The sequence below is a fragment of the Haliaeetus leucocephalus genome, unplaced genomic scaffold (genome assembly GCF_000737465.1).
Source record: "Haliaeetus leucocephalus isolate CR32 unplaced genomic scaffold, Haliaeetus_leucocephalus-4.0 Scaffold953, whole genome shotgun sequence".
Taxonomy (NCBI): Eukaryota; Metazoa; Chordata; class Aves; order Accipitriformes; family Accipitridae; genus Haliaeetus; species Haliaeetus leucocephalus.
In genome coordinates this window covers 564,234-589,350 of record NW_010973389.1, presented here as the reverse complement: position 1 = coordinate 589,350, position 25,117 = coordinate 564,234, and the positions used below count along the sequence as shown (strand labels likewise).

The 25,117-nt window shown below is 36.9% G+C and overlaps 1 protein-coding gene across 1 annotated transcript in view; it reads left to right on the top strand.

Annotated features, from left to right (window-relative positions):
• TRAPPC9 (trafficking protein particle complex 9) overlaps positions 1-25,117 on the top strand; it is a 517,140-nt gene that overhangs the window by 191,855 nt on the left and 300,168 nt on the right. Inside the window, exon 18 of the mRNA XM_010584242.1 lies at positions 2,625-2,735. Coding sequence (XP_010582544.1) covers positions 2,625-2,735 — 111 coding nt within the window. The remainder of the gene's footprint in view (positions 1-2,624; positions 2,736-25,117) is intronic.

The window sequence follows — 25,117 nt, the reverse complement described above, 5'->3', positions numbered from 1 at the left end:
TTTCATTGCTCTAATAGTCTCTTTGACACTGTCCTGTATTTACTCTGAACGTCTAATGCTATCTTTTTCTACAGTCTTAATGTTGCCTTCAATCTTTTTATACCTGTATCTTATTCTTAGAAGATTTCAAAGTACTGTAATAATTCTGTAACTTTGATTTTTTTTTTTTTTAATTAAAGATTTCCCTGGAGAATTAACTTAAAATTGACAAGGAAATAATTATTTCCCCTACATGTCTGTTTTGTGTAGTGTTTGAAGAGGATGAAATAAACGTCATGATGATGAATAATTTTCACTGCATAGCCCAAGAGTTCATATTTGAGAATTTTTAGTATTAGTGATGGTGTTTAGTCCCAAAGGGCTGCTTCTTATATAGGTCCTTTATATTTATGGCATGAATTGTTTTATTTACAAAACTTTGATTCTGCTGCCAAAAGATATTGCAGAAGGCTTGAATGTTATTTCAGACAATTGTTTGGTTTTGCTATGGGATAAATAAAAAATTCCTTCCATGCTGAATTTTGTAAACATAGTCTACACTAGAATTCTCTCTTGCAGATTGTAACTTCATATCTACTGGAGAGGCAGAAGTTTGCTGTGTCTTCACAGGTCTTGTCCCACACTCCCAAGGATGAGATGGAAGCCAGGCTTTTTTAAAAATTCTCTCCTTTTCATTCCTTACTGGTAACAGGATAGCTACCGACTCGAATACTGCCTTTCCAGTCATTTCTTTCTTGTGAGCTGATAAGGAAGGGAGTTTCTAATAAGAGCTATGACTCCTTGTTTGTTCTAAATTCTTGAGTTTTGACATGTTTGCTTCAGGCACTCAGCTACCTTCATGCATTCTTCTCTATATTCAGTATTCATTGGGGTTTTACCCAAAGAGAGTGAAAACCCTTAAAATATATATTAAAAAAGCCTCCACCCCCACTTTTGCTTTTTACTTTTGCTAGAGATGTGCTACTGTCCCCAAGCAGTGCTTGCTTGTCATTTAATGCCTAGCTGCATGTGCCATTGCTATCACTTTTGTGACCTGAACCTTAAGCTCCTGTGCTTGTCCTACAGTGTTCCCATCTCAAAGGTTTGCAAGGTAGCAACAGGGTGCCTCCTGTATATGCTCCGAAAATGATATCTCTTGATTTTCTGAAGAGAGTTGTATTATGAACCAGAGAACCTGTTTCCAAAGTGGAAGAGCAGTTCTTCAACTCTTGCAACTCTTTAGTTTAATTGCCTTTGGAATGGCTGGCATTTGAGTTTAATTGTAAATTATTATGCAATAGGATAATATACTTGGTTGCCTGAGACACACAACTGTATCTTAGTTTGAATATGCATATTGTTCGAAGAATGGCTCTGGCGACTCTCACCTTACTAACATATTCCTCTTTCTTCCCTTTTGGGGAGCTTCTGATTTCAAGTGAACTCTCTCAAATTAATGCTGCTGGTGGGTTCTACTTCTGACACGGAATACAAGTTACTTTTCCCTACTTATTGATTATGCTAGCAATTATATGGGATGAAATTATCTGTAATCTTTGTACAATGGCTATACTACTTTTACGGTAATTCACAATGTCACCTAATTTCATTATATGTGCATTTAAGCTTCTAAGTCATTGATAGCTAAAGCTAAATTGTAGTGATGCTTAAGGATGGGATATTTCTCTGGTTTTAAGTAGCTTCTTAGGAAGTTTTGAATTTCAGAGTAGACTGATGAAACATTATTGCAGCTGTATGGTTGGTTTTGGCATTTTAGTGTCTGGTTCTGATATTTCTCCGTGTGTATTATATTATAATCACTCAATGCTGCTATTTGTGCTGTTTCACAAGGAAGAAAAGTTAATGAGAATAAAAATTTACAATAAAGTTTCTTCTTTGTAGCTTTGTCAGAATTATTTCCTAAGGTTACCAGAAATGCAGTTGGTATATTTACACTGAATGCTTCTAAGGAAATTTGGATTTGAAGGATAGTAGCTAACAAATATAAGGTTTTCTGTGAGAGGTCCCTGTGTTTGCCTTTCTTACAGAAAGGACAGAGTTGTCTGTCTCAGAGTAGTTGGTATAGTGGAAAAGTGCTCTAGTTGCCAGCTTGCTTTGGTCTGTAGACAAACCAGCTGTCGTAGTAAATAGAATTGCTTCCTGACAGTGGGCAAGGATTTAAATTTTTGCTTGTAAATTTGTTTCTTAAAAACATAATGTCAAGGTAGTTTGAAATAATAAACTGTTTCATGTGAATGCCCAAAGAACTGAAAAAAATCTGTGGCTTTTTCCATAGAAGTGAATCTGAAAGCTGCAGAGTGAGAATATATACAGATGATCATATGCTATGGGGCTTAATATTGTGCAGGTTGTAGTTGTCAGGGAACTTCATCTCTTTAGGATATATGCTTCTGTCTAGTTTTAGTAAAAAAAAAAAAAAGAAATCCCATTATTAAAAAAAGTTATTTTTGGTAAATGAGTAAGATACTCCTATAATTGGAGTAGGGTATAAAACATATGTATGTGAATGTATGTATATTTATGCAAATATATTTATGTATAAAAATTAATTCGGCTAGATGTATAATAATTCTGCAGTGTGTTATTGAAATTGTGCTATTCTTTTCTCCCCCTCATCTGAACAGCACCCGGCAATGCCATCTACTTCTTGATGTCTTCAATTCTACAGAACATGAGTTGACCATCAGTGCTAGGAATAACGAAGATTTAATTCTGCATGCTGGGGAATGTCAGCGGTAAGTGCTTTCAGTATTAAAAGGGCCCTGTTTTCAACCTTATTATTTATTTATACACAATTCATGATATTTGGGGCCTGCTTTTCTTTTTAAACATTGTACACATGTCAAAGAATATAAGAGTTTTACTTTCTTCAGGGTGTGTCACTGAGTTCTAGCCATATCTCAAGTGAATTTATTCTGGCTATGAATCTGGCAGTACTGAAAATAACAAAAAACAAAATAGTTGGTTCTGAGGTGTACAGCTCATTTAACTTGTTTTTGTAGAATGTTTTAATATAATTTTCATGTGCTCTGAATGTAGTTCTGATGTTAAAACCTGATCTCACTAGTCCTTTCCCAGTTTTAAATAGTCTTTTCTTTATGTGGTTTCCCAGCCATTTCATCAGTTTTTGTAGAAAGAAAACTGCAGGAAAGAAAAATAGAATTGAAGAAAAAGCAATCACAGTCTCTGAGGAAAAAATATTTTAGATTAAGTAGGCTGTTCTTTGTATTGGTTCTTACAACCCTACTATGGTGATGTAAAAATCATTTTGTAGCTAACTATAACCATTATTTGCCATAATATATCTACCTAGGATTCCTACTGCTGGCTATACCCTAGGTTGCTTGGTTTATCTCCTTTAGATGATCATTACATCTAGATGACACCATTTTAATCTTAAAAAGATGAAACTGTGAAAAAGGAAATGTTTCTTTTTGGTCATGGGCTATCTGCACAGTTGTCTTCTTTGGGAGAGTTGTGCTGCAGTCTTAGATCATGCAATTGATAAACATTTAAAGAGAGATACTTTCACGTCTTCAAATCTAAGTCTGAATATTAAGTTCAAAGAAAACCACATCAATTGCAAGGCATGCAATTGTCAAAAAGAAGTATGGAATAGGTAACAATAGCAGCAAATTTGGAATGCTTTTTGCCTTAGTGACTCAGAAAGCACAACCACAAGAAAATACATCGATGCAAAGACTGAATTTTCTCAATTTTACTTTATCAAGGAATGGTCAAATATATCAGTAACATACAGTGCTTGTTCCTTTTATTTAGAAATTTTTTCTTTTTTTAAAAGCAGTCTAAATACTCACCAAAATGTTCATGTACTTATCCATATTGTTTTGTAATTTTGTTTTTATGCCTCTTGCTATTTCCCATCATTTTTGTAGTTGGTAAACTCCTCGAAATTTTTCACTCCCAATTTTGGGGATAATATGTGACAGATAGAAATAATGCTACAAATAAGGTTATAAAATTACTTTGCATCTCCTTGATTGAATTACTTTTATTTTCCTATGGATTTAATAATTTAAGTTTAAATATCCTTAAATCGTTATATTGTAATGAATATAAACGCTTTCAATAAGTCTTTTGAAACAGTCATTTATCAAGGCAGATTGTGTATTTGTTGCAAGTATTTAAACCCCTTAAGGAGAGTGATTTTTATTCTTACTGCAAAATATTTTATTGTTTTACCCTTGGTTAGAAATTATACTGAGTTTTCTATCAGTTCTAAGCTAATTTGTTATCTATTTCTTGAATGATAAGTGCTTTTAATTGTAACAATGTGTATATAGCTCGTATGTTGCTTAGATTTTTAATTTTTATTCTGATGGATCTACTACAGAAACTTAGGTGGAACATACACCGGGCCCTAAAATTAGCTTCCCCTTCCTAGCAAAGGGCTTTTGTTAATCTTACCAAGAAAAAAAAGAAAAAAAGAAAAATGAAAAAAAAATCAGAACTCTTCCCGTTTTTTGAGCAATGGTTCTAGATCTTTCTTTTTTAACATAGGACAGTCATTCTCAGGAGTTTGCGTTTGAACCAAGTGTTTTCAGTCCAAACACACAATGCTTTCCAAAAAGGCCTACTCTTAGATTCTCCTTTTATCATTTTTAATTTGGACATCAATTTTTGTTAATATCTCATTAATATTTAAAGAGAGGCTCTTCAGTCAAGTTCAGGGTTTTTTTTGCCCTTCCCTGTACCTTCTTGATTGTGTCCTCATTCTTAATATTTTCCTCATTCGACTTTTATTTAAATTATAACATTTTTGCCAGCTTTGGTCACTCTCGCTTCCTTTTGTAATTTACTCTCCCTCCATTCATCACCATCATTTCAAAATCTCCTGTCCTGACAAAGTGTAGATAGCAGGAAATTGTTTTCTTCGTTTGTATTCTTACTGCTGGAGACTATAAGTGTTTTCATATTCTCTGCCTACAGACCCACAAAGAAGGATAATGCTGCATCCTGCTTACACTTGCCTCTGCTTCCCACCGTGTATGTTTAGCAAGTAAAATAACTTGGAAGTCTCTGTTGTGTTGCTTCTCTTTTCTGTATTGTGGAGCCATCGCTGTAGAATATAAGTTTTGCCCTCCTGTGCCTGGTGAGAGGGAATTTGTAGGGGATTCTTCTGTTGCTTTTACGTAAAATGAAGAATGGCAATGGAAGGCTCTGGATGCTACACTTATTAAAGCACTCTCCATAACAGAATTGATTTATAACGAAGGTATACAATTGGCCAGGGTGCTGGAAATGGGGAAAGTGGAGGAGGTGGAAGCAGAAATGTCAAAAAAAGTCTGGGATCATCAGCAGATCAGTACTGGCACCACCAAATCTTGCTGAATCCATGCAGGGCAGTCCGTGGTATCCATCTTATAGCATCCGTATTATTTGGTGCATTCCAGCCCCCTCCTGTTCTCCAGCTTATTTGTGTTTAGGTAAAATGGATCAAATGCGTAGAATACTACACACCCTTTCTACTTTAGGGTCTGAAGTGGAGTTTGCTTTGGTTAACTTAGGGAAATAATAGCTGTTCCAATAATACTGCATGCAGTATGAAAAAATGGTATTATACTATTAAGGAAAAGTGATGTCTTTTAGGCCATTAAAATACTATCTGAAAAATATATGCCTTTTTGTACAGTAAGATTATTTTGCTGACTAGCAAAGATTATCATTTTAGCTTTCAGAAAACCTCAAGCTTACAATTTACTGTAATTTTTAAGCGATTGATTGGGAATATTTTGTGTGTGCATTGTAACTGTTCTTGGATATGTATATAAGCAGTGTTTCTGAGAAGCAACACTTCCTTCTATTTTAGGATAGACGAACACATGCTTTGCTCCCTGTCGTTTTATAGTAAGAAATGATAATTTGGGCTTGGTGGTTATTTTCTTCACTCATTTTTCTGTCTTTTATCATTTTATGTTCTGCAGAAACACAAATGGAAAGGATCAGCCTTTCATTTTTTCCCCTGTATCCCAAGATGTTACTTGGTGATATTCATACTCCCCTTTTTGGTTTCCATATGACTTGAAATGGTCCTTTGTGACCCATTGTGGGACAATTAGTGATATGTTTTATTTTGAGGTCTTCTGCTCTCAGAAGATTGCAGTGGGGAGAAGAGAGAACTAAGAGTCATTTGGAGGAGAGAAGGAGAAGAAAGGAAATTTGCCCTCCCTCTCCTGTGAAGTGGTATGTTGAAGAAAAGAGAGGAGCAAGGGTTTTGTAGGGTCCTTGGTTGAACTCCTGAAAATAAATTTAGGGTTCATTACAAAACTAGATTCAAAATCAAATTAATTTTTCTGCTTTACATCTGCAAGAGTTTTTTAAGCTTTAATATACACAGGGAAATACATTGGACAGCTGGTGTCCTGACAAAAAGTTGTCAGACAAGTTACTTTGCTGAAGTTCTGGCTGCAGTGAGTGATGCTGAGATGTTGGCAATATCTTCACTTTAAAAAAACAGATGTTGATAGAGCACACTGTAGTGTCAGCATGTTTTGTTGATCTATCTGGTTGAACATAGTGCATGGGATGATGAGGGAAACAAGTTCTCTGATAGATGCTATTGGAAAGTTCAGCCTTCAGGTATTTTTCTAGACTGGCAGAGCCTCCTGTCTGCAAAGCTGTTTCTTGAAGTAGTCAACTGCACACTGTTGAAAGGGCTTTGCTATGAACGGAGAAATGTTTTGGATGTAATCAGCAGTAAAACAACTTGTTTATCACGGTAATGTGGCATTCAACAGGTTGTTCTGAAATGGAAGAATATAGCAGACAGCTCTTGGAGGGGAATTGTATTATGTATGTTAACAAAAAAGTGTTGCCACTAGCAGTGATTTTAATTTAATGAAAAACTTAGGTATGGTAATTATTGTGTTTCTTACTTGATTATCAAACCATTAAAATTAAATTTCATGACAACCCTCATTTATGCGTAAATCACTTCATAATTTATGGTAATAGATTTTATCTCATTATGTGCCCCAGGATATCTCATTTTGTACAACATACCCTGCATTGCCTTTACATTTCTATTCTGTGCACGGTGTGTCTGGCATTCGGGAACGACAAACATCATCGTCAGTGGAAGATTTATCACGGTGATGGTCTGAGTAGATCAATCCTCTCATCTATCCTTGTGGTAGAATACAACTGAGTTGTTAACGCCTTCCATGTATATGAGACTCCACAGTTGGTGGCTGTAGATGTAACACTTTTAGGCATTAGAGTTTTCAGACTGTTTTGGTCTTGGTGTGAGGACTATAGGGATTAAAGCTTGGGACTGACCAGGAATAGGACTAGAGCGAGGACTTAAGAAATGAAGAGCGAACAGGACCTGGGTAGGAACAGGCTGGAGAAAAGGGTCAAATGGTGTCAGTCATGGAGGAGCTGTGAAGGATTTCTTAATGAGTCAGGCATCTTCCCCACCAGAGGGGATATCTTGTCCACTAGATGCTGGAATGAAATGAAATGTAAAATTTTTTGAGAGCTCTGTTTCCGTGAGAATACTAAGTAGCCCTGAAGCTTCTGGATAGGTGTATCACTGGTACATGCAATCATAAATGAGGAAATACTTTTATTGCTAATTCAAATCACAGAGACTTTCGTGCAAAATTTACAAGTTCTGACAAGTACCGGTGACCCATGGGAGTGCTGATGTGAAATAATATGATGGAATGTTGGCCCCCCCTTTTTTTAATAGGCTAAAGAAATAATACAATAGCAATGTCAACACTGATAAGTTAAGAACCGCCAAGCCTTTTGCTGGGTCAGCAGTTCCTGCCTTTTAGCAGGTTTATAGGGTTGAATGAATGAGTTTACTTATACATATCCAGTATAGTAAACTTTGCTGGGTTTTTTTAAAGTCAGCAGAAGTACGGGTATTTTTCTCAGTTTTGATAAGTGAACTTTTGCATGTATTGACTTCACCTATTTTTAAATACTTTTTTTGTCAAATTCTAATGAGTCAAGAATAATTAAAGAAACAAATTCTTATTTTCATTTTTATACCTCTCATCACATAGTGTGGTGTTTCTTTCATCCATGGAAAGTAAAGAATTTTTTGAAAGTCCTTTGTGTGCATACTATTAATGAGGGCCATTGACTACTGCTTAATTTTTTTATTTAAATGCGTTGATTAATTGAGCTGTGAAGCTTGTGATATGGTATACCGCAATTTTGGCAGTATTAGTTAACAATGCACGTACTTACTGAAAACATTTTGAAGTAAGTGCTCTTCCAAAGGGTGTGAGAATTAAAAATTCTGCCCCTTTTTTGAACTATAAGCTCCCTTAATAAATTTTTTGTCCATGCTTAAGTAAATCATGATTGCTATTTCTCATAGCTGCCAAGTCAGTGTTTAATTTGTGCCTTTGTTTATGACAGGGCATGTTGTCTCTATGAGAGATTAATGATTTTTTCCTTACATTGCTGTTACAGTTTATGTTTTAAAGACAAAGCTGCTATGACTAAGGCTTTGCATGCTGTCATCAAGAGAAAGTAACATTTCACAGCAGTTTCCCTGGGTCTTCATGTTAAATCCATGGCAAGCTGGAAGTTTCTGAGATACCTTCAAGTCAAATTAAAAAATATCAAAGGTTGTATTAACTAAAACAAAAAAATCACCTTCTGTTTTCAGGGTAATCATATTTTGTCTTTTATTTGACATTTCTTAAAGACACATTTAATTTTTTTAAGGCTTGCCTTTTTTACTAATAGCCAAATCAATCTTTAAATATACTACATAATTTTGAGTGAATAATTAGTTATTTTCAACAAAGAAATTGGAAAGGAAATGTTTGTTTGGGTAGGGAAGGGTGATATATCTAACACTGCTCAGATCCATAGTATGATCCAGTTCTAATGTTCATATTTATTTTAAAGCACTTTGCAAAATTGGAGAAGTTAGAGGAAGACTCTGCAAAAATTATAGTCTGGCAAAATAATAAACAGAATAATAAAAAAAATACAGAGTGATAGAAGGAATAATAAAGAGAAATTTCAGGTTTGGACCGCTTTAGATTTAGAGCACTCAAGGAATTCCATTGCTGAACGGGACATGCTTCCCATGAAAAGTTAGTCCAGATGCTCTTTGGAGGTCCCTTGCAACCTTGGCTCTTCTGTGATTCTGATTCTTTGGTAAGGTGCAAAGGCATGTTGGGTGATTGCAGGGTGGTTGCGAGTCCTCAGTGCGACTGTACTGCAAAAAACCAAATGTAATCTGAGAACAGGACAGGCAAATAGAAACAGGGAATAATAAGTGAGAGTTATGACATTCAGTTCTGGTCACATGCATACAAGAAATAGGAGATCAAATGGTAGAAGATGCAGATAATGGATGAAAATAATGTAGACATTGCCTTTGGTTTGGTAAGCACAGTAAAATTTAAAAGGGATTATTAATGTATTCTATGAAGTCAGGGGCAGAGAAGGGCTCTCTTTTAAAGGTTAAGGGAGGTGAGGACACCAAGAAAAATTGACCTTTGAGCTGTCTATGAATATGGCTAGAAATAAAGAGATTCCCAGGCCTCAGGCATCATCAGATTGTTCAGCAGCCTCCCTCACAGAGGAGTGGAGGCAAACAACATTTTTGCTTCTAAGGTGTCCTCAGCGGAATTGCTAAAGACCTGCCTGGAACTGCCATACTTTCCAACACGAAGACCTTTTCCAGTGTTCTGTCGCTGTAATTGATGAAGGGAGAACAAATGCCCTTGTAGGTTTTACAGCAACAAATATGTGAATAGACGCCTGCTCCTCCCTCCATTCCCTCCCCAGTGCAATATCATCCCTTTGTTCTGAAAATATAGTTATGGTATATTTCTATAGGCAATGTACAAGAGAATCTCTTTCCTATGATTTGCATTTGAATTTAGAATTTCTGTTAAAACCACACATATTTGGAACACAGATAAACCTCCCTTCTGTAATTGCTGGTACAGAGACTTTCACTTTGGGGAGGCTTTCTCAGATTGGTCTGTATTAGCTGTTTCTCCCTTCCCCTCACCCAGCTTCATTTGAAAGACTCAATGTATTGATTATATCAGTTAGAGGATGCTACACTGGGTAGGCAACTATTTTGGTGTTACATGACTTCTTGTAAGATTCTTCTTCTCTTCACACTTCTTCAAAAGTAGATCTAAGCGAATTGACTGTTTTCCTAAATCGGGGATGACTAACTCGCTGGATCTAGCCTGCATGGCAATTTTTCTGACCTCTTTGAACATTGGCTTGACTTCAGGAGACCCAATTTGCACTATTTCTAATATTTTGTGTATGCAGCTAGGGAATCAGGAGGTTTGTGAGTGGAGGCCAAGTTTATCTCTGACAGGATTTATTAAGTTTAATAGGGTACAGCATAAACATGGCTAGATAGGTTGGCCCTTATACAAAATATCGCACAAATATAGTATGAGTTCGCTATCCTAGTTTTAGATGATCTATAAGTCACTCAAAATCCAAAACAGTCATCTTCATTTTCCCCTTAAACCATAAGTAGATCACAGGTTCTAGGAAGTGCGGGGTTTAAAAGCTATCCCTTAAAAAATGCCAGAATAATTTATTTCAGAATTCAGACTTAGAAATTATTTTTAAAAAAGAGCTTTTTTTTTTTCATAGAAGAAATTGGAATTTTTCCTTCCTTCATTTCTTCAATACTTGGAAAAATTATTTATTTATTGAGATCTTTGGGTGCTAGGCACATTTGTGGAAGCATTTGACAAAGTGCAGGCGTATTAAAAAATTGGCTGAAGTGCTAATACTTTTTTATTGGGTTTTCATTTTTGTGCAAGATATGTGGAAGAAAAAGTAAAAATATAAGAAAATTCATAGATATTTCTTTTGTTGGATAACAGTGGAGCAACAAGCTAAACAGGAAAAAATACTGCTTCCTGAAGGAAGTCATAGTTGAAATGGCTTGTGCTTGCCCTTAATTCACACATATTCAAGCCAATAGATTCATACTGTGGTTTTAGAAAATCATGTTTCAACATTGATGGATCATGGAAAAAAGTGGAGAATGAAGGTGAACTTTGTCAACCTTACACTGGGCATTAGTCTCCTCATTTGAAATTAAATAAAAAAATACCAATATTCACAGGAAGAAATGATTCCATGGGAATTTGGGGCTTGTCCATTCTTTTTCTAGTGGGTTTTCTGAACATGGAAGGAAAAAGTTAAGTAGTATTAATCAACATTGTTTTTTCTACCAATATTTGTCAGTATTTCTGTGAGATGGAAACTTAATCAAAATTTCTGTTTTGTCCTGAACCTATTCAGTGGTCAGTGCACCTGATATAGGCAGTTCTGTCTCTCTTCTTTTAGAAAAGTCCAAGTTAGAAGCCTAGGAATACTAAGTGAAATGATGATAGACAACCATAAGGTAAAAAGAGGGGCCACAGAGAACTCGGGAAGTGTGTTTCTGCAGCTCTACTAATATAGTTGGCATGGCCCAAATTTCTGTAAGACTTGCCTTGCAATGTAAATTCAAGGTAGGCTGCAAACATTGTTATTGCAGAGGTTATTTCATAATTCTTATCTAGTTGAATGCGGCACCGCCTAATGCATGATAGGCGAAGGGAGCTCTGTTGTGCTATGCTGCGTGCCTGGATGGGAGCAGGGTTGCAGAAAAGAAGAATCACTTTGCGTGCTGCTGTGCTGCAAACATGGGTCTTTGTGGCCAGCTTCCAGGTTAGTGCTGCTTTGAGTGAGGGGTCTGAACTGGATGACCTCCAGAGGTCCCTTCCAACCTAAAACATTTTTTAATTTGAAAATCTGCCTGCACATTGATAAACTTGCTCGTTCTTCCCAAAGCAAACAGTGCTATGGGCACGTGCCCGTATGAATTGGTTCTTCTATTGCTTACTTTTGTCCTCTAAGACTTTCTGTGAGCCCAACATTTGTCCTATTCTGTCATTCTTTTTTTTTTCCCCCCCAGAGGTTTAATTCCTTTCCTTAGCCTTTGTTGCTTTATTTTTCTCCTGTTACAGGTGACATAGTGCGAGTTTATGGTAAGGCGCTTGGCCTCCAGTCTCATATATTACTTTTAAGTAGTATGTTCTTAGGGGTAGTGTGTATTTGCACAATCCTCCTTCATAGGTCCGATTAGATGCATTAGTTTTTCTGTTCATTCACACCTTAAACCTGGTGCCTTATATGTTCATGTAACAGATGAAAAATTGCCATGGAATTTATTTTCCTGATAAATTGCTTTAATACAGTATTTGGAGATGTGGAAATAGGGAGTGAAGGGTATCTGCATGTGTAGAACCTTTAGAGGTTGTAGGTTCAAATGGTGAAGATAACTGAATAGTTTTAGTCCATTTCCTAATTAACCATCATTTTTATTTTCAGGGAAAAAGCTACCTAACACATTTCAGGACATTTTTGTTCATGCTGCCAGTAAAAGAGTGAGCATTTGGGTATAGGTACAGCTCCAGGTCACACCTGGTTTGATCGATATCTGTAGATAAATAGATTAATTTAGCCTATAGCACTATCTGTATTTAGGAGCACTTGCTGTGTTTTGCGGCTGTGGTGACATGGTGACTGCATTAATGGGATGAAAGAAGACTGTCTTGAGTGGCTGCCAGTTACGTCTGCTTTAATGGCCAAAGGATTTATTAAAGTTACACTCTGATGTTGCACTGATTTGGCTTTCTGCCTGCTCTCTGATGTTCTGTAAAAGATCATAATGGTACAGCGTAGATTTCCTGAATTTGGAAATGAAAATACCCAATTCCTATTAATTTATTTTAGATGATCAAACGTATAATTAAAATAGCTGGTTTATGAGTCTTTCCTTCAAAGAGAACAGTTCTTTTAAATTAGTGCTTCAGCAGCTTGAATATATTCTTCAGTCCTTACATCCATTTGCGTCTTTCTTCATTAACTGGAAACAAAAGGTGATCTGAACAGTGATCTCACAACAGTGATCTGAAAAGATCACTGAAAGATGTTATGTAAATGCTATAGTATATAAAGCCGGCTTTTTATGACATTTTCATTTTGCAGTTACAAAGGTGTCTCCAGAAGTTGGTTTGAAGTGGAGTGTTTATTTTCTGTTTTTTGTCCTGATGCTGCTATAACTGGGATCATAAGCAAAAAGTTGAAGCCTTCTTTGGAATAATGCAAGGATTTGTAGGTTCTCAATTAAAAAAACCTCAACAATATTCTGGTAAATTTGAATGCAATGTACAATTTGCCCTATAGAAGTGTATAACCTTGGCAGGGAATGGGGTGATGTTAAGTCCATAATCTTTCCTCTTCAGCCACTTTGTCTGTCCACTCCAGCCCACTCTTTTGATGGCTGGATCTTCCCAGGGGAGGACTTTACCTGCATTAGCTTGGTATGCTCTTAGTCCACAATGCAGCATTTCAAGTGCATTTGCTCAGTTTTCAAAAATGCATACTGCTTCTAATTTGTTTTCTTACATTTGACAGCTGTAATAAAAATCAAGAATTCTGCTCTAGCTCTGGATTTTTAAAGAATAATAGACAGTTCTCAAACAAGATCATTGGAGTGGTTTAATTTTCTGGCCCTCAGAAGGACTGTTACTTGAGGGAGAAGAACTCTAAATCCGAATCCTGTAGTACTTTGATTTCTGTCTAGTGTGGTAGGTGTGTTAAAAACCTCCGTATATACACTTTTTAAATTACTCCTTGTCTTCTATAGTGCTTTCAGGCTATGAAATATTGCAACATTATGGAAACATTCCAGATTTAATATGTTGAATCATGAATGAGTACCCTCAGGAAAGAGGGTGACTTATAATAAAGAAGGTTAATTACAGGTTTATTTCAGGGGTTTTGTGTACATCTGCATTGGATAAATGTGCTGAATTGGGAAAGAGTAAACACAGTTTTATGCAGGGAAAATGTAGCTCATAAATCCATTGAAGTTCTGTTAAGAAGCTAACAAGTTTCTGCGTAAGGAGAATCTAATTAATATAATGATTGACATACGACAGTTCCCCACCAAAGGCAGATAGAGAATCCAAGCTGCTGTGGGATAAGAAGGGAAAGTTATTCATTGGTTAAAAGAAAGGTGACAGAGGAGTGAATAATCACTTGTAGAGATCAAGTCATCATTGGAGCCCCTCTGGGATCTGGGCTGGGCCCTGAGCTGCTCAGCCTCTTTGGAAACTGGGTGGGAAGAGGAGTGAGCAGTGAACTGGGAAGGTCCCCGATAGTAAACTCTGGGCTGTAAAGGGGGAAGCTGACTGCGGGGAATTACAGAAGGACAAGGTGATAAATTGGCAGGTGAACTTCAGTCTTAATAAATCCAAAGTGGTGAACAGGGTGGAAAAGAATCCAAACTTTAAACAGTGAATGATGAGCTCAGAGCTATCTTTTACCTCTTAGGAATTGGATGCAGTTTTTAATACATACATCTATGAAAACACTGCCCAGGGTTCAACAGTAGTTAAGTACAAAGCAACCATCTTTTTGAGCAGATGTATTGTATCAGTGCAGGGTAGAATGTTTTCACTTCTTTGGTATGATCTCACCAAATCAGAAGGTGATACTTGAAAACTATTTAAGGTGTAAGGAAGTGCTAGGAAGAAAATATTTCAAAAGGGAACCTAATATGAGAGAGGAATGTAGATGCTGTTACACTTGAGGGGAGAAAAAAGAAAATAAAAGCAAGCACACATTGTAAATGGAAGAATGAATTATAAAACTATTTCAAGTTTAATAGCCCGAGATGATTGGTAGTATCTTCCCCCCCCTTTTAATTATGGGATTAAAGTTTTGCTATCTGGTATAACTATTGGTAAGGTGGTTAAATGGAAACTGGTTTATCGATTCTTATCTTCACGAACTAAATTATTTACTTCTTGGTGAATGTTTTGCTACTGTCTGCAGATCTCTTCCTGACTCCTGAAGGTTTCTGGAGTATTCCCACACATGCAGTTGATGCAGGATTTGCACTGCTGAAGTGCACCTTTAAGGAGAGGAGCTGGTAAGGGGTTGGAGCCTATTTATACTAGATTATTTGGGAATGGAATAGAGATTTTGCTCAACGATGAACAGTGCTCTTTCAGATTCTTCAAATACTCTTAAGATGTTTCTCTGTTCCCCAGTCGCTTTTTTTCCTCTTCCTTTCAGAGTCTTCTTCCTCATGAATTGTGCTGATGCCAGTCAGCTAGTTGTAGGTCTGTCCTTTAACTGAGACGGGAAAGCAGTGGACAAGCAGGAACAGCAACCTTTGCTTTAATATTTTTAATATCAGCTGAAAGCGTTATAAATTACATGACAAAATTAAAAACTATAATCTGGATAAATTCAGATATGTATTTAAACTAGATATACTTGGTATAACTGAATAGAGTGGTTTGTGTGGCTACATGCCTTTAATACAATTAAAATAATTTTTCCTCTTTGCTGTGTAAGTCTCCAGAAACTAATCTTGTTTTGGAAAGAATCTACTGAGTCATTGCTTGCATGAGGAAATCTTTCCTTCTAAATTACTCCTGCTATAACAGTTTACTAGGTCATCGGTATTTTTCCCCAAGTGTTTATTTGTTGTCTTATTTTTTCAGTTCAAACTGAAATATACGTCAACTCCACAGAACACATGGCAGAATATTAATTCTGTTAATAGTTACTGTGAAACACACGTGCTAAAATCCCAGCCATGGATGTACCTCAGCTAAAGCCTTTCCCTTTGACAAATGAGGGCCTAACATGTAAATTATACATACTGATCACCAAAGTTTCCTTCCAGGGTTACTTCATCAGGGAATCTTTGTTCTCAGCCCTGTCTTTTATATCAAAATGCTGTTAATGAGTTGTGCATCTCCTGATGGGTTGGCAGAGCTTTCACAGCTTCAGGGAGATCTAACACCTGCTAATACCAGTGCGAAAGCTTGGCTGCTGAGTTGCCAAGACCACATTTAACCTATTTAAATCACAAGCTACCATTGATCTGGTTTTTGCAGTGTGTTCTCTTGAGTGCTTTGGTTTTAGGAGAGGTATTATTTAAAGAACGATTTTAGTATTTAATTTGCAGTGCTTAAAAGGAGAGAAGCTGCCTCTTTGGGATTGATAAAGGTAACAAAATATTTTAGTAATAATTTATTGATAATAATTTCTGAGATTGTAAAGAAGATCCTTCTAGTAGGATACTTCTACTACATGAAGATTCAGTTTGGTATGAACAAAACCAGACTCAATCAAGAAAAAACTACAATGGTATAAAGAGAAAGTTTTAGTGAACCATATCTGTGTTAACAGTGAGGGTAGGAGCAGTGAGTGACACTGTATATAAACCAGGCATGTTCCTGTGGTTCCAGCATAGTTGAATTACCACTTTCAGCTCGCCCAGGTTTTGAGAATGGTAGTAGTATTGAAAAAAACTTTCCATGTGTAGTTTGAAATTGTAGAAGCATAGAATGGTTTGGGTTGGAAGGGACCTTTAAAGGTCATCTAGTCCAACCCCCGTGCCGTGGGCAGGGACATCTTGCACTAGATCAGGTAGCTCAAAGTCCCGTCCAACCTGACCTTGAACACTGCCCATGACACGGCACCCACAACTTCTCTGGGCAACCTGTTCCAGTGTCTCACCACCCTTATTATAATAAATTTCTTCCTCATGTCCAATCTCAATCTACCCTCTTTCAGTTTAAAACCATTGCTTCTTGTCCTGTCACTACAGGCCTTGGTAAAAAGTCTCTCTCAGTCTTTCTTATAAGCTCCCTTTACATATTGAAAGGCCTCAATAACGTCTCCTCGGAGCCTTCTCTTCTCCAGACTGAACAACCCCAGCTCTGTCAGCCTTTCTTCATAGGAGAGGTGTCCCAGCTCTCCGACCATTTTTGCAGCCATCGTGTGGACCAGCTCTAACAGATCCATGGGTTGGTCTTCTGCTGGGGAGCCTGGAGCTGGACTCAGTACTCCAGGTGGGGTACCAAGGAGTTGCAACAGCACACGTTTTATTATTTTTTCACAGTCCTGAAAAATATGTTATTTAGGGTCCTGATGGGAATGAAATTGGCTTCTTTTTGTAAACACTAGAAATGGAAGTGAAATGGACTTTGTGTAGAAAAAGGAGAAACCTCATTTTTTAAAGCTATTCACACTGAATAGTTGTTTGTGTGTATTTGGAAAAAGTACCAGACATGTATCTGAGAAAATTTCCAACTGTTAGAATATATTTTGTAAAGATAACAGCTGCACATTGTACTGGCAAATAAGAGAATTTGTACAATTTTTTTTACAAATATTTGTCTTAGTTTCAGAACGTCTTGTTTCACAATACAGTAAAACTATTATTTAACCTAAGTCCTGTGGCTGTATCTTTTTGGGTACCTAGGTGAAACGCTTCACCTTTTGCTGCTTGAAGTTTTTCTATCAGCTAGATTTATTATAATTTATATTAGCTAAATTTATAATTTTGCGTGAGCTAAATTTATTTTGCAAAGAGTAGTCAAACCATGGGCAAAGTCTGTAAATCTAACCTGTTCAATTTAAATAAAGCTTACATTGAGGTCTTAACAGTTCAGTGACTGAAGGAGTGGAAAGAGAATATAAAATTAGAAAAATACACATATTAAAGCTCCTTGTGTAGCAGTTTACTTTCCTGCTGCTCTTTGAAAAAGGGGGCAGGGAAGAAAACAGTGTCTTTAAATAGCCTGTCAGGCTGCTGCTGCATCTACTTCCTTGTGTGACAGATACTGCATTTCTCATTAATGGTACCTTGCAAGTGCCTGTGGTTGCCACAGTAACTATCTCTGAGCTTTATACCTTAAATTTATCCTGACAAAGGTTATTGTGGCAATTCTTACTAATTGGCTTTTTTTGCTGCTGCTATTTTTAACTTATGCCCTCCTCCTCTATTTAAGTTACAGATCCTAAATGGAATGAATTGGCAGAATGGCTGTGGGTGAGAAAATGCTTTAGAGGGCAGGACTAATTGGCAACTAAACTCTATATTTTGGTTTTTAGTACTTGGTCAGAAAAATCTAAATCATAACTTTAATTGGTAACTAAAATGTTATCTGTTTTGTCCTTCAAATATTTTGATATGAAATAATACAGATGCTCTTGAAACATGGTTTTGCTTCATGCTGGCTGCTACTATTGTTTACTACCAAATATTAGTCGTGTTCTTTATTACCAGATACTACTACCAGCAGAGATACAAGGAAATAAGCCATATCCTGAAGTACCTGAAAAGCTAATTTAAAGTAAATCTTTAATAAACAGAAGATTGCACAATAAGAAGAGTTAGCCTTGTGCTATATTAGCACCCGGGACAGGGGCTATATTAGTACGAATGCAGTTACATGGCATATGCTGGTACAGCAGGTTGAATTAAAAAGTTATACATAGGCTGATATCATCATTTAATTTCCTGTAGGTGTTTTAGAGGATTACTGCTACAACATTTCCAGTGGCTAAGAACTCTCAAATTTAATTGCTTGATTGACTTCAGTTACATTTTTCAGGCTCAGGACTGAGACAGCAAAGGAGTGAGTGACTTGATGAGTCGTCCCACAGTATTCATTTCATGGGTACAGAGCAGCAGAGAAGAGAAGTTGCAGGTACAATGGGGGCCTGTCAAGCAGTTTAACTTTTGATAGGGTGGAAGGAATAGTTCAGTTCTGCTGAACAGCAAGAAATGTGATTGCAGCTATGATAAGGTACAAAATGTAGCCATAAAGAAGGCAACATGATAGCAAATCAAACCATGCCATTAGAGGAAGGGAAGGGGCAGAGGATTCTCAGCTTTTCAGTAAGGTGAAGGATACAGATGCATATTCAACCCACTGTTTACACTCAGCCAATTTCTGCACGGCAGAGTTCACCCAAAGCTGCAGCCAGCAGTCATTTGACCTTCTTCTTTCTTTCGAGATATATGAGAAAAACTCTTAAAATTTCACAACTTTTAAATATTGAACTTTCTCATTTTAGTATCTTCAGTTCAGTCTTGAGGTAGATCAGCATGTAAGTTTAGGTCACAGCAAACTTAAAGGTGTAAGAATTGTTTATTCACAGTTGACTTCTGAAATGTTAATGCTTATGCATTCAATTGCTTTGAAGCCCAAGAATACATCCACTAGAACGTCTTAGAACAATTTAATTTTCTTTCCATGCTTTGTCAGAAGGAATTTACAAGGACTGTAAATTCACGTCTGGGAATGGAAACTTTCTACAAAGCTAGGAAAATCCCTGTGGAAATTTGAAAAAAAAAAAGGGGAGGGAGGGGGATTTGGGAACGATATACCTCCTCAGGGGCTATGCAGGGGTATATTTCATTCAGCATTGTTTTTTCTGGTGTATAACTTTGACCAGAAGCCTCTTTTTCAATATAAAAACAAAATGGAAAGCTCTGGAAGATTGTCATTGGCTTTCAGCATTTTTAATTTTCCTCCTTCAGATTGAAGGATAAGATGGAGGACAACTTTATGCTAAGTAGGTGGACAGGATTTATATCTTGTTTACAGTAAGTCTGCCTTTCATATAGTTTAAAATGAACATAACAGAGTTTTGTGGAATATGAAATAGGTATTTTGTCACTGTGAAGCCAGTTCAATGTGCTTCTCTACAAACATCATTCTCTTTCCTTATGTATTTAATGCTGCAATGCCTAACATACTGTTGAGCTTTCTAGATTTTCTTATATTCCTCACTTGGTGCGTCTGAACAGGAGCAGAATTCAGAACTGACATTTGTTCATTTTTTTGAAACTTCAGTCGTTTAATGTAACAGGCAGTGAACTGCAATAACAAAGTCCGTCTCGCATGGTTTTTCATCCATATGCTTAAGTATGCTATAAAAGAGGTGTATGTTGTGATTTGGGGCCTGAGAGACAAGTGGTAAGCAATTTTCTGGCTGTCACTCAGCAGGAAAGTGCCAAGAGCAGAAGCAAAACCTGCCTTTCTGGGTTTGCTGTAGCCGTTGCCGTTGAATGCTGAATCCACTGCCCTGGCAGCAGCTGAACATGTACCGCGTACCTGAATGTAGATATACACACTGTGATACCAAGAGCTGGGATGTGTAAAGAGCAGCTTGAAGATTTCCAGAAGTTTTTACTTTAAATATATCAGCCATAGTGGTCTGAAATGTAAATGATGATTTACAGTTACATAGAAGATTACAGTATTGGTAAAGACAAATTGTTGCTTCCTATGATCAGTCCTGGAAATGCCAGAGCCCTGTTGGAAATCTAAAATTAAATATGGATTGAAGAAAACAGCATTTACATGCTGTTACAATTTTTCAAGCTTTTAAGGCATTTAAACTTAAATTTTATATAGCAAATTATACTCATTTGCAGCATAAAAGAATTTCTAGCTGAACACATACTGTTTTTCTTCTTGTGTTGACTTTCCTATTGTGTTGACCATTAACTATAATTTTTGTTCTTCTCAGCAATTTTATATCTTCATTTTGTTCATAAATCCATTGACGATGGGATGTCTTTTTGTGTGTGTGTTCTCCCTGACACAAAGTGATTCTGATCAGCACTTAGGTTTTATACTTGGTGCTGCAGGAATTGCAAAAGATTAAAGAATAATACAAAGTTATGGAAAAAGGAAAAATTATTAATTTAAGTTGCAGCAGCGAATGCATTCTCAGATCTTTCACTTAGGCATACAGAATGTATCTAATATGTCATAGATACTGATTTTATTATTGTTGGGGGAACTATAAAAATTATTTTTGATACTGTGATAGAATATAATATATTGTTCTGAGTTATGAACTCCGCATTTTATTCTTCATAAAATACTGTTTCATCCATAGACCACTACAATCAGTGCCTTGTGCAATACCCCAGAAAAGAGGGAAATAACAGAAACAAAAACTATCTCTAACAATAAGATTGAATCCTGACTGATCCAAACAGGTAGCATAGTTTTGGAAATACTGCATGTTCTTGACCAAGTAGGTGTTGGAGTATCTTGATCAATGTACATAATAAAGCAGTCTTGGAGTTTGACTGCAGGGGGAGAGATTTTTAGGAAGGGATATTTGTGATAACTTGGCAGAAGGCTGGCCTAGCGTGGAAACCACAGGAAAGACTGCCTTTATTAAAACACTGACCAAATCTTTGACAAGCAGAAGGTGCTGAAGAAAAATCTAAAGTAACAGTGAGTTTCAATGGAAGTTAGTCAAATACCTGATTTTAAAAGAATTTCAGTTAGTGTACAATGAGTGTTTAGTGTGATTCTCAGAATCTGCTTTGCAGTCTGTATTAAATCCTAGATCTAGGTAATTCCAGATAACCAAGCACACTTAGAAACTGAATGGAGTACTCATGCAGTTAACACATTTCTGTGTCTTCTTGCCATATGAATCCAATTTATGAATGACTCACCTTAAGAGGTTTGTGAAAGCTCATGGAGGGTAATAGTCTAATAAAATCTGCAACAAAAATTAATTTGTTTAAAGTGACACTAAATTTTATCTTCATGCATTACAATATAAATCATAAGCTCCTGACAGCTTGAGCCATTCAAAGTTTTTTCTTTGTATTATTAATGACAACAGATATGTTTAAATACTCAGAAAATTTATCTGAGACCATTTTTGTTCAGATGTGAATACTCCATCAAAAATATTAATGAAATATGTTTTCACAGTATCATTCACAGAATCGTTTAGCTTGGAATGGACCTCTTGAGGTCAGGTAGTCCAACCCCCCACTCAAGCAGCATCACCTACCACAGGTGCCCAGGATCATGTCTAGTTGGCTTTTGAGTGTCTCCGCAGATGAAGCTTCTACAACCTCTTTGGATAACCTGTTTCAGTGCTTGACCATTCTCACATTAAAAAAAAAAATGTTTTCTCATGTTCAGATCAAATTTCATGTGTTTGAATGTGTCCAGTGCCTCTCGGCCTGTCACTGGGCACTACTGGGAAGAGTCTGGCTCCCTCATCTTCGTTTTGTATCACATATTTATACACATTGATGAGATCTCTCCTGAGCCTTCCTTTCTCCAGGCTGAACGGGTCCCAGCTCTCTCAGCCTTTCCTCATATGAAAGATGCTCCAGTCCCTTAATCATCTCACTGGCCCCATGCTGGACTCAGTCCCCTAAGTCCATATCTTGTACTGGGTAGCCCAGCACTGGACCCAGCACTCCAGATATGTCTCAGCAATTCTGAGTAGATGGGAAGGATCACCTCCCTCAACCTGTGGGCAACACTCTGCCTAATTCAGTCCAGGATGCTGTTGGCCTTTTTTGCAATTACGGACGTATCACTGCTTTTTGGTCAGCTTGTTGTCCCCTAGGAAACCAAGGTGCTTCTCTGCTTTGCAGCTGTTTGGTCCCCACAGTATACTGGTGCCCGGGGTATTCCTTCCCAGGTGCAGGCCTTTGTATTTCCTCTTGCTCAGCTTCATGATATTCCACTCAGTCCATTTCTCCAAGCTGTTGAGGTCCATCTGAATGGCAGCGTGATCCTCAGATGTATCCAGTTTTGGATGATCTGTGAACTTGCTAAGGATGCACTCTGCCCCATCAACTAAGTCATTAATGAAGATGTTAAACAGCATGGGACCCAGTATTGACCCCTGAGATACGCTGCTAGTGGTTGACTTCCAAATGAACCTTGTGCCGCTTATCACAACCCGGTTGGCTCAGTAGTTCAGCTATTTTTTATCATAGTTTGTTAGCTTGTCTGTGATGATGTTATGGGAAACAGTTTCAAAGGCTTTAGTAAATTTGAGGTAGAAACAACTCCTCTGCTCTCCCCTTGTCAACGTAGCTAGTCACCTCATTGTATAGGGCAGTGAAGTTGTTAAAGCATAGTTTTGCCTTCATAAATCCATGCAAACTACTCGCGGTCTTCTTCTTGTCCTTCATGTGTTTGGAAATGGTTTCCTTGATAGATTTTTTCCATCACCTTCCCAGGGACTGAGGTGACGCTGACTGGCCTTTACTCAAAAATATAACTAGGTCTTTGTAATATACTCTGTCCCATGCGTTTTTGTCTTTATACAAACATTACTGCTATATGATACTAAGATGTACTGTAGATATCTCAAGATTCTTAAGTGCATCTTTGATCTACAAAAGTTGGTTTGAGGGCTATTACTACTGAGTGCCAGACCTGGTAAAAGTACCAGACCACCAGAGAGAGAGCTCCCTCGATGGACAGTAGAGTACGGTCTCTCCAAGGGACCGAAGTGGTGGGAAGACCATTCATGATTCTGGGTACCTCCCAGATATTTTACAAACAGACAGAAGCTGACGCTCAAGACTTAGCTCTGATTAAATCTGATTATTTTACCAAAAAATGTTTTAAATCCTGCAAAAGGTAATTAACTTAATGTGCTGTGATGCCATGCATACAATTTAAACACTATGATTTTGTTTTCATTATCAGAATCTGGAATCTTGTCATTATGGTGAGGATTAGTGCTCTGCCTGACCTTTCCAAGCTTCCTTTTTGAGTCTGTTTTTCTAACAAAACAAGTTTGATGCAATTGCTTTTTCTGCTCTGTCGCTACTAAGTTTTGAATTCACCAGTAAATTGAAGACTAGAGGTCTCAAAGATAGATTTAATTCCTAAAAGTTTTGCCAACATCATTGATGAGTAGAGGGGAAAGAGAAAAATCACTACCCCTATTCTGAGAAAGACAAGCAGAATTTAGTGAATGTATATTTGATTTGACACCTGGAGCTTTTTGGCTGTTTGGCAGGGAACATGAAGAAATCAAGTCTGAGGTTAGAAGATGAAGAAAAGTCAAAGAACACAAATCCTTATGAAACAGACTATTATTCTTGCTGCTTATGAAATAGCTTCTTTGACTAAAAGTAGTGTTCTCTAAAAATTCTGAGGGAAGGATTGTGACCAAATACTTCCTGTGCTTCTGTTTTACTTTTGTTAAAAAAGATTCTGAGTTTTTATCTCCACCTTAGATAACTTGTTATACTGTCTTTAAGGAATATAGTAACTTGACAAAGAACAGAATCCTAGCATTAAGCGTACTCTTTCTGTTAAGGACTGAGTTTTCTAAGACATGATTCTTTTAAGCTGCTATCTGCTTTCTGCTCCCGTGTCTTTGAAGTGCAGTTTTAGAAGTCCAAGCATTTATCTCCACTTCTGATGGGACTCAATCCCAAATGATGAAAGGAGTAGGAAGGTTCCCCACAGAGCAGCTGAGTGAGTTGTGTAGGATGCCGAAAGTCCTCCTTTAACTGACAGTGATCCAGGAAATATGGTGCCTGATAAAGATTGGTCCTTCTGGGGTCCAGCCTAATGACTTTTTCCCAGTTATTTTTCAAATCTGTCTCTTTTAAAAAACATCTTTAAAAAGGATTTGTTTTGTTTGATGGATTTTTTTTTTTTTTTTGCCATTCAAAGATAAATAGTTCCAGTATTATATTCAGTTTCTCTGAGCTGTTCTTTATCACTTTTAAAGATGGCTTTGTTGGCATTGATGATTGGACATGAAATCTACCTATTTTTTTTTGCCTAGATCCCGAAAAGCAGGAGATTCTTTCCCTTGCTTTCATGGTGTCATTTTCCCTATCTCTTTCACAGGTTTTCTTTACACTAGCAGACACCTTGCTATTTTCAAGTATCTAATGGGAAATTTTCATCATGATCAGAACTTCTCAAAATCTGTATTGGCATCTCCATTTTTATTGGTATGCTTTCTGCAATTCCCTTTAATCCATTCTGTTCAGGTCTGACCTGTGTCAGAGATTGGTCCCTCACTCTTTTGTAGATTATATAAGCACACATATAGAGAGAGGTATATATAAATTCACAGTTGTATTTTTCACACTGGAGGCTTTTGAATTTTTTCATCTTGTGTATCCCTTAACTTTCCTAGCCTTTATTGGAGGAATGTTGGAAGTATGTTGAAAAATCAGAAGTTACTTGTTCAGTTCAGACTTTTCTTTTAGTGGTATATGGTAATTAGAAATTAATTAGAGGTTCATAACTAAAAGGTTAACTTATTAAGTGTGAATACATTTGTAATTTTCAAATGACGACTGTGCTTCTGGTTGATGTCTGATTTCTGAGATCAAAGTTTAATAGGCTTTTAACTCTTTTTGAATTCTAAGAGATATCTTTCTGCCTCAGTACTGTTAAAATAAAATTTGAGTTTGGTTTAAATTGTTTTGTACCCTCCTCTCAGTTAA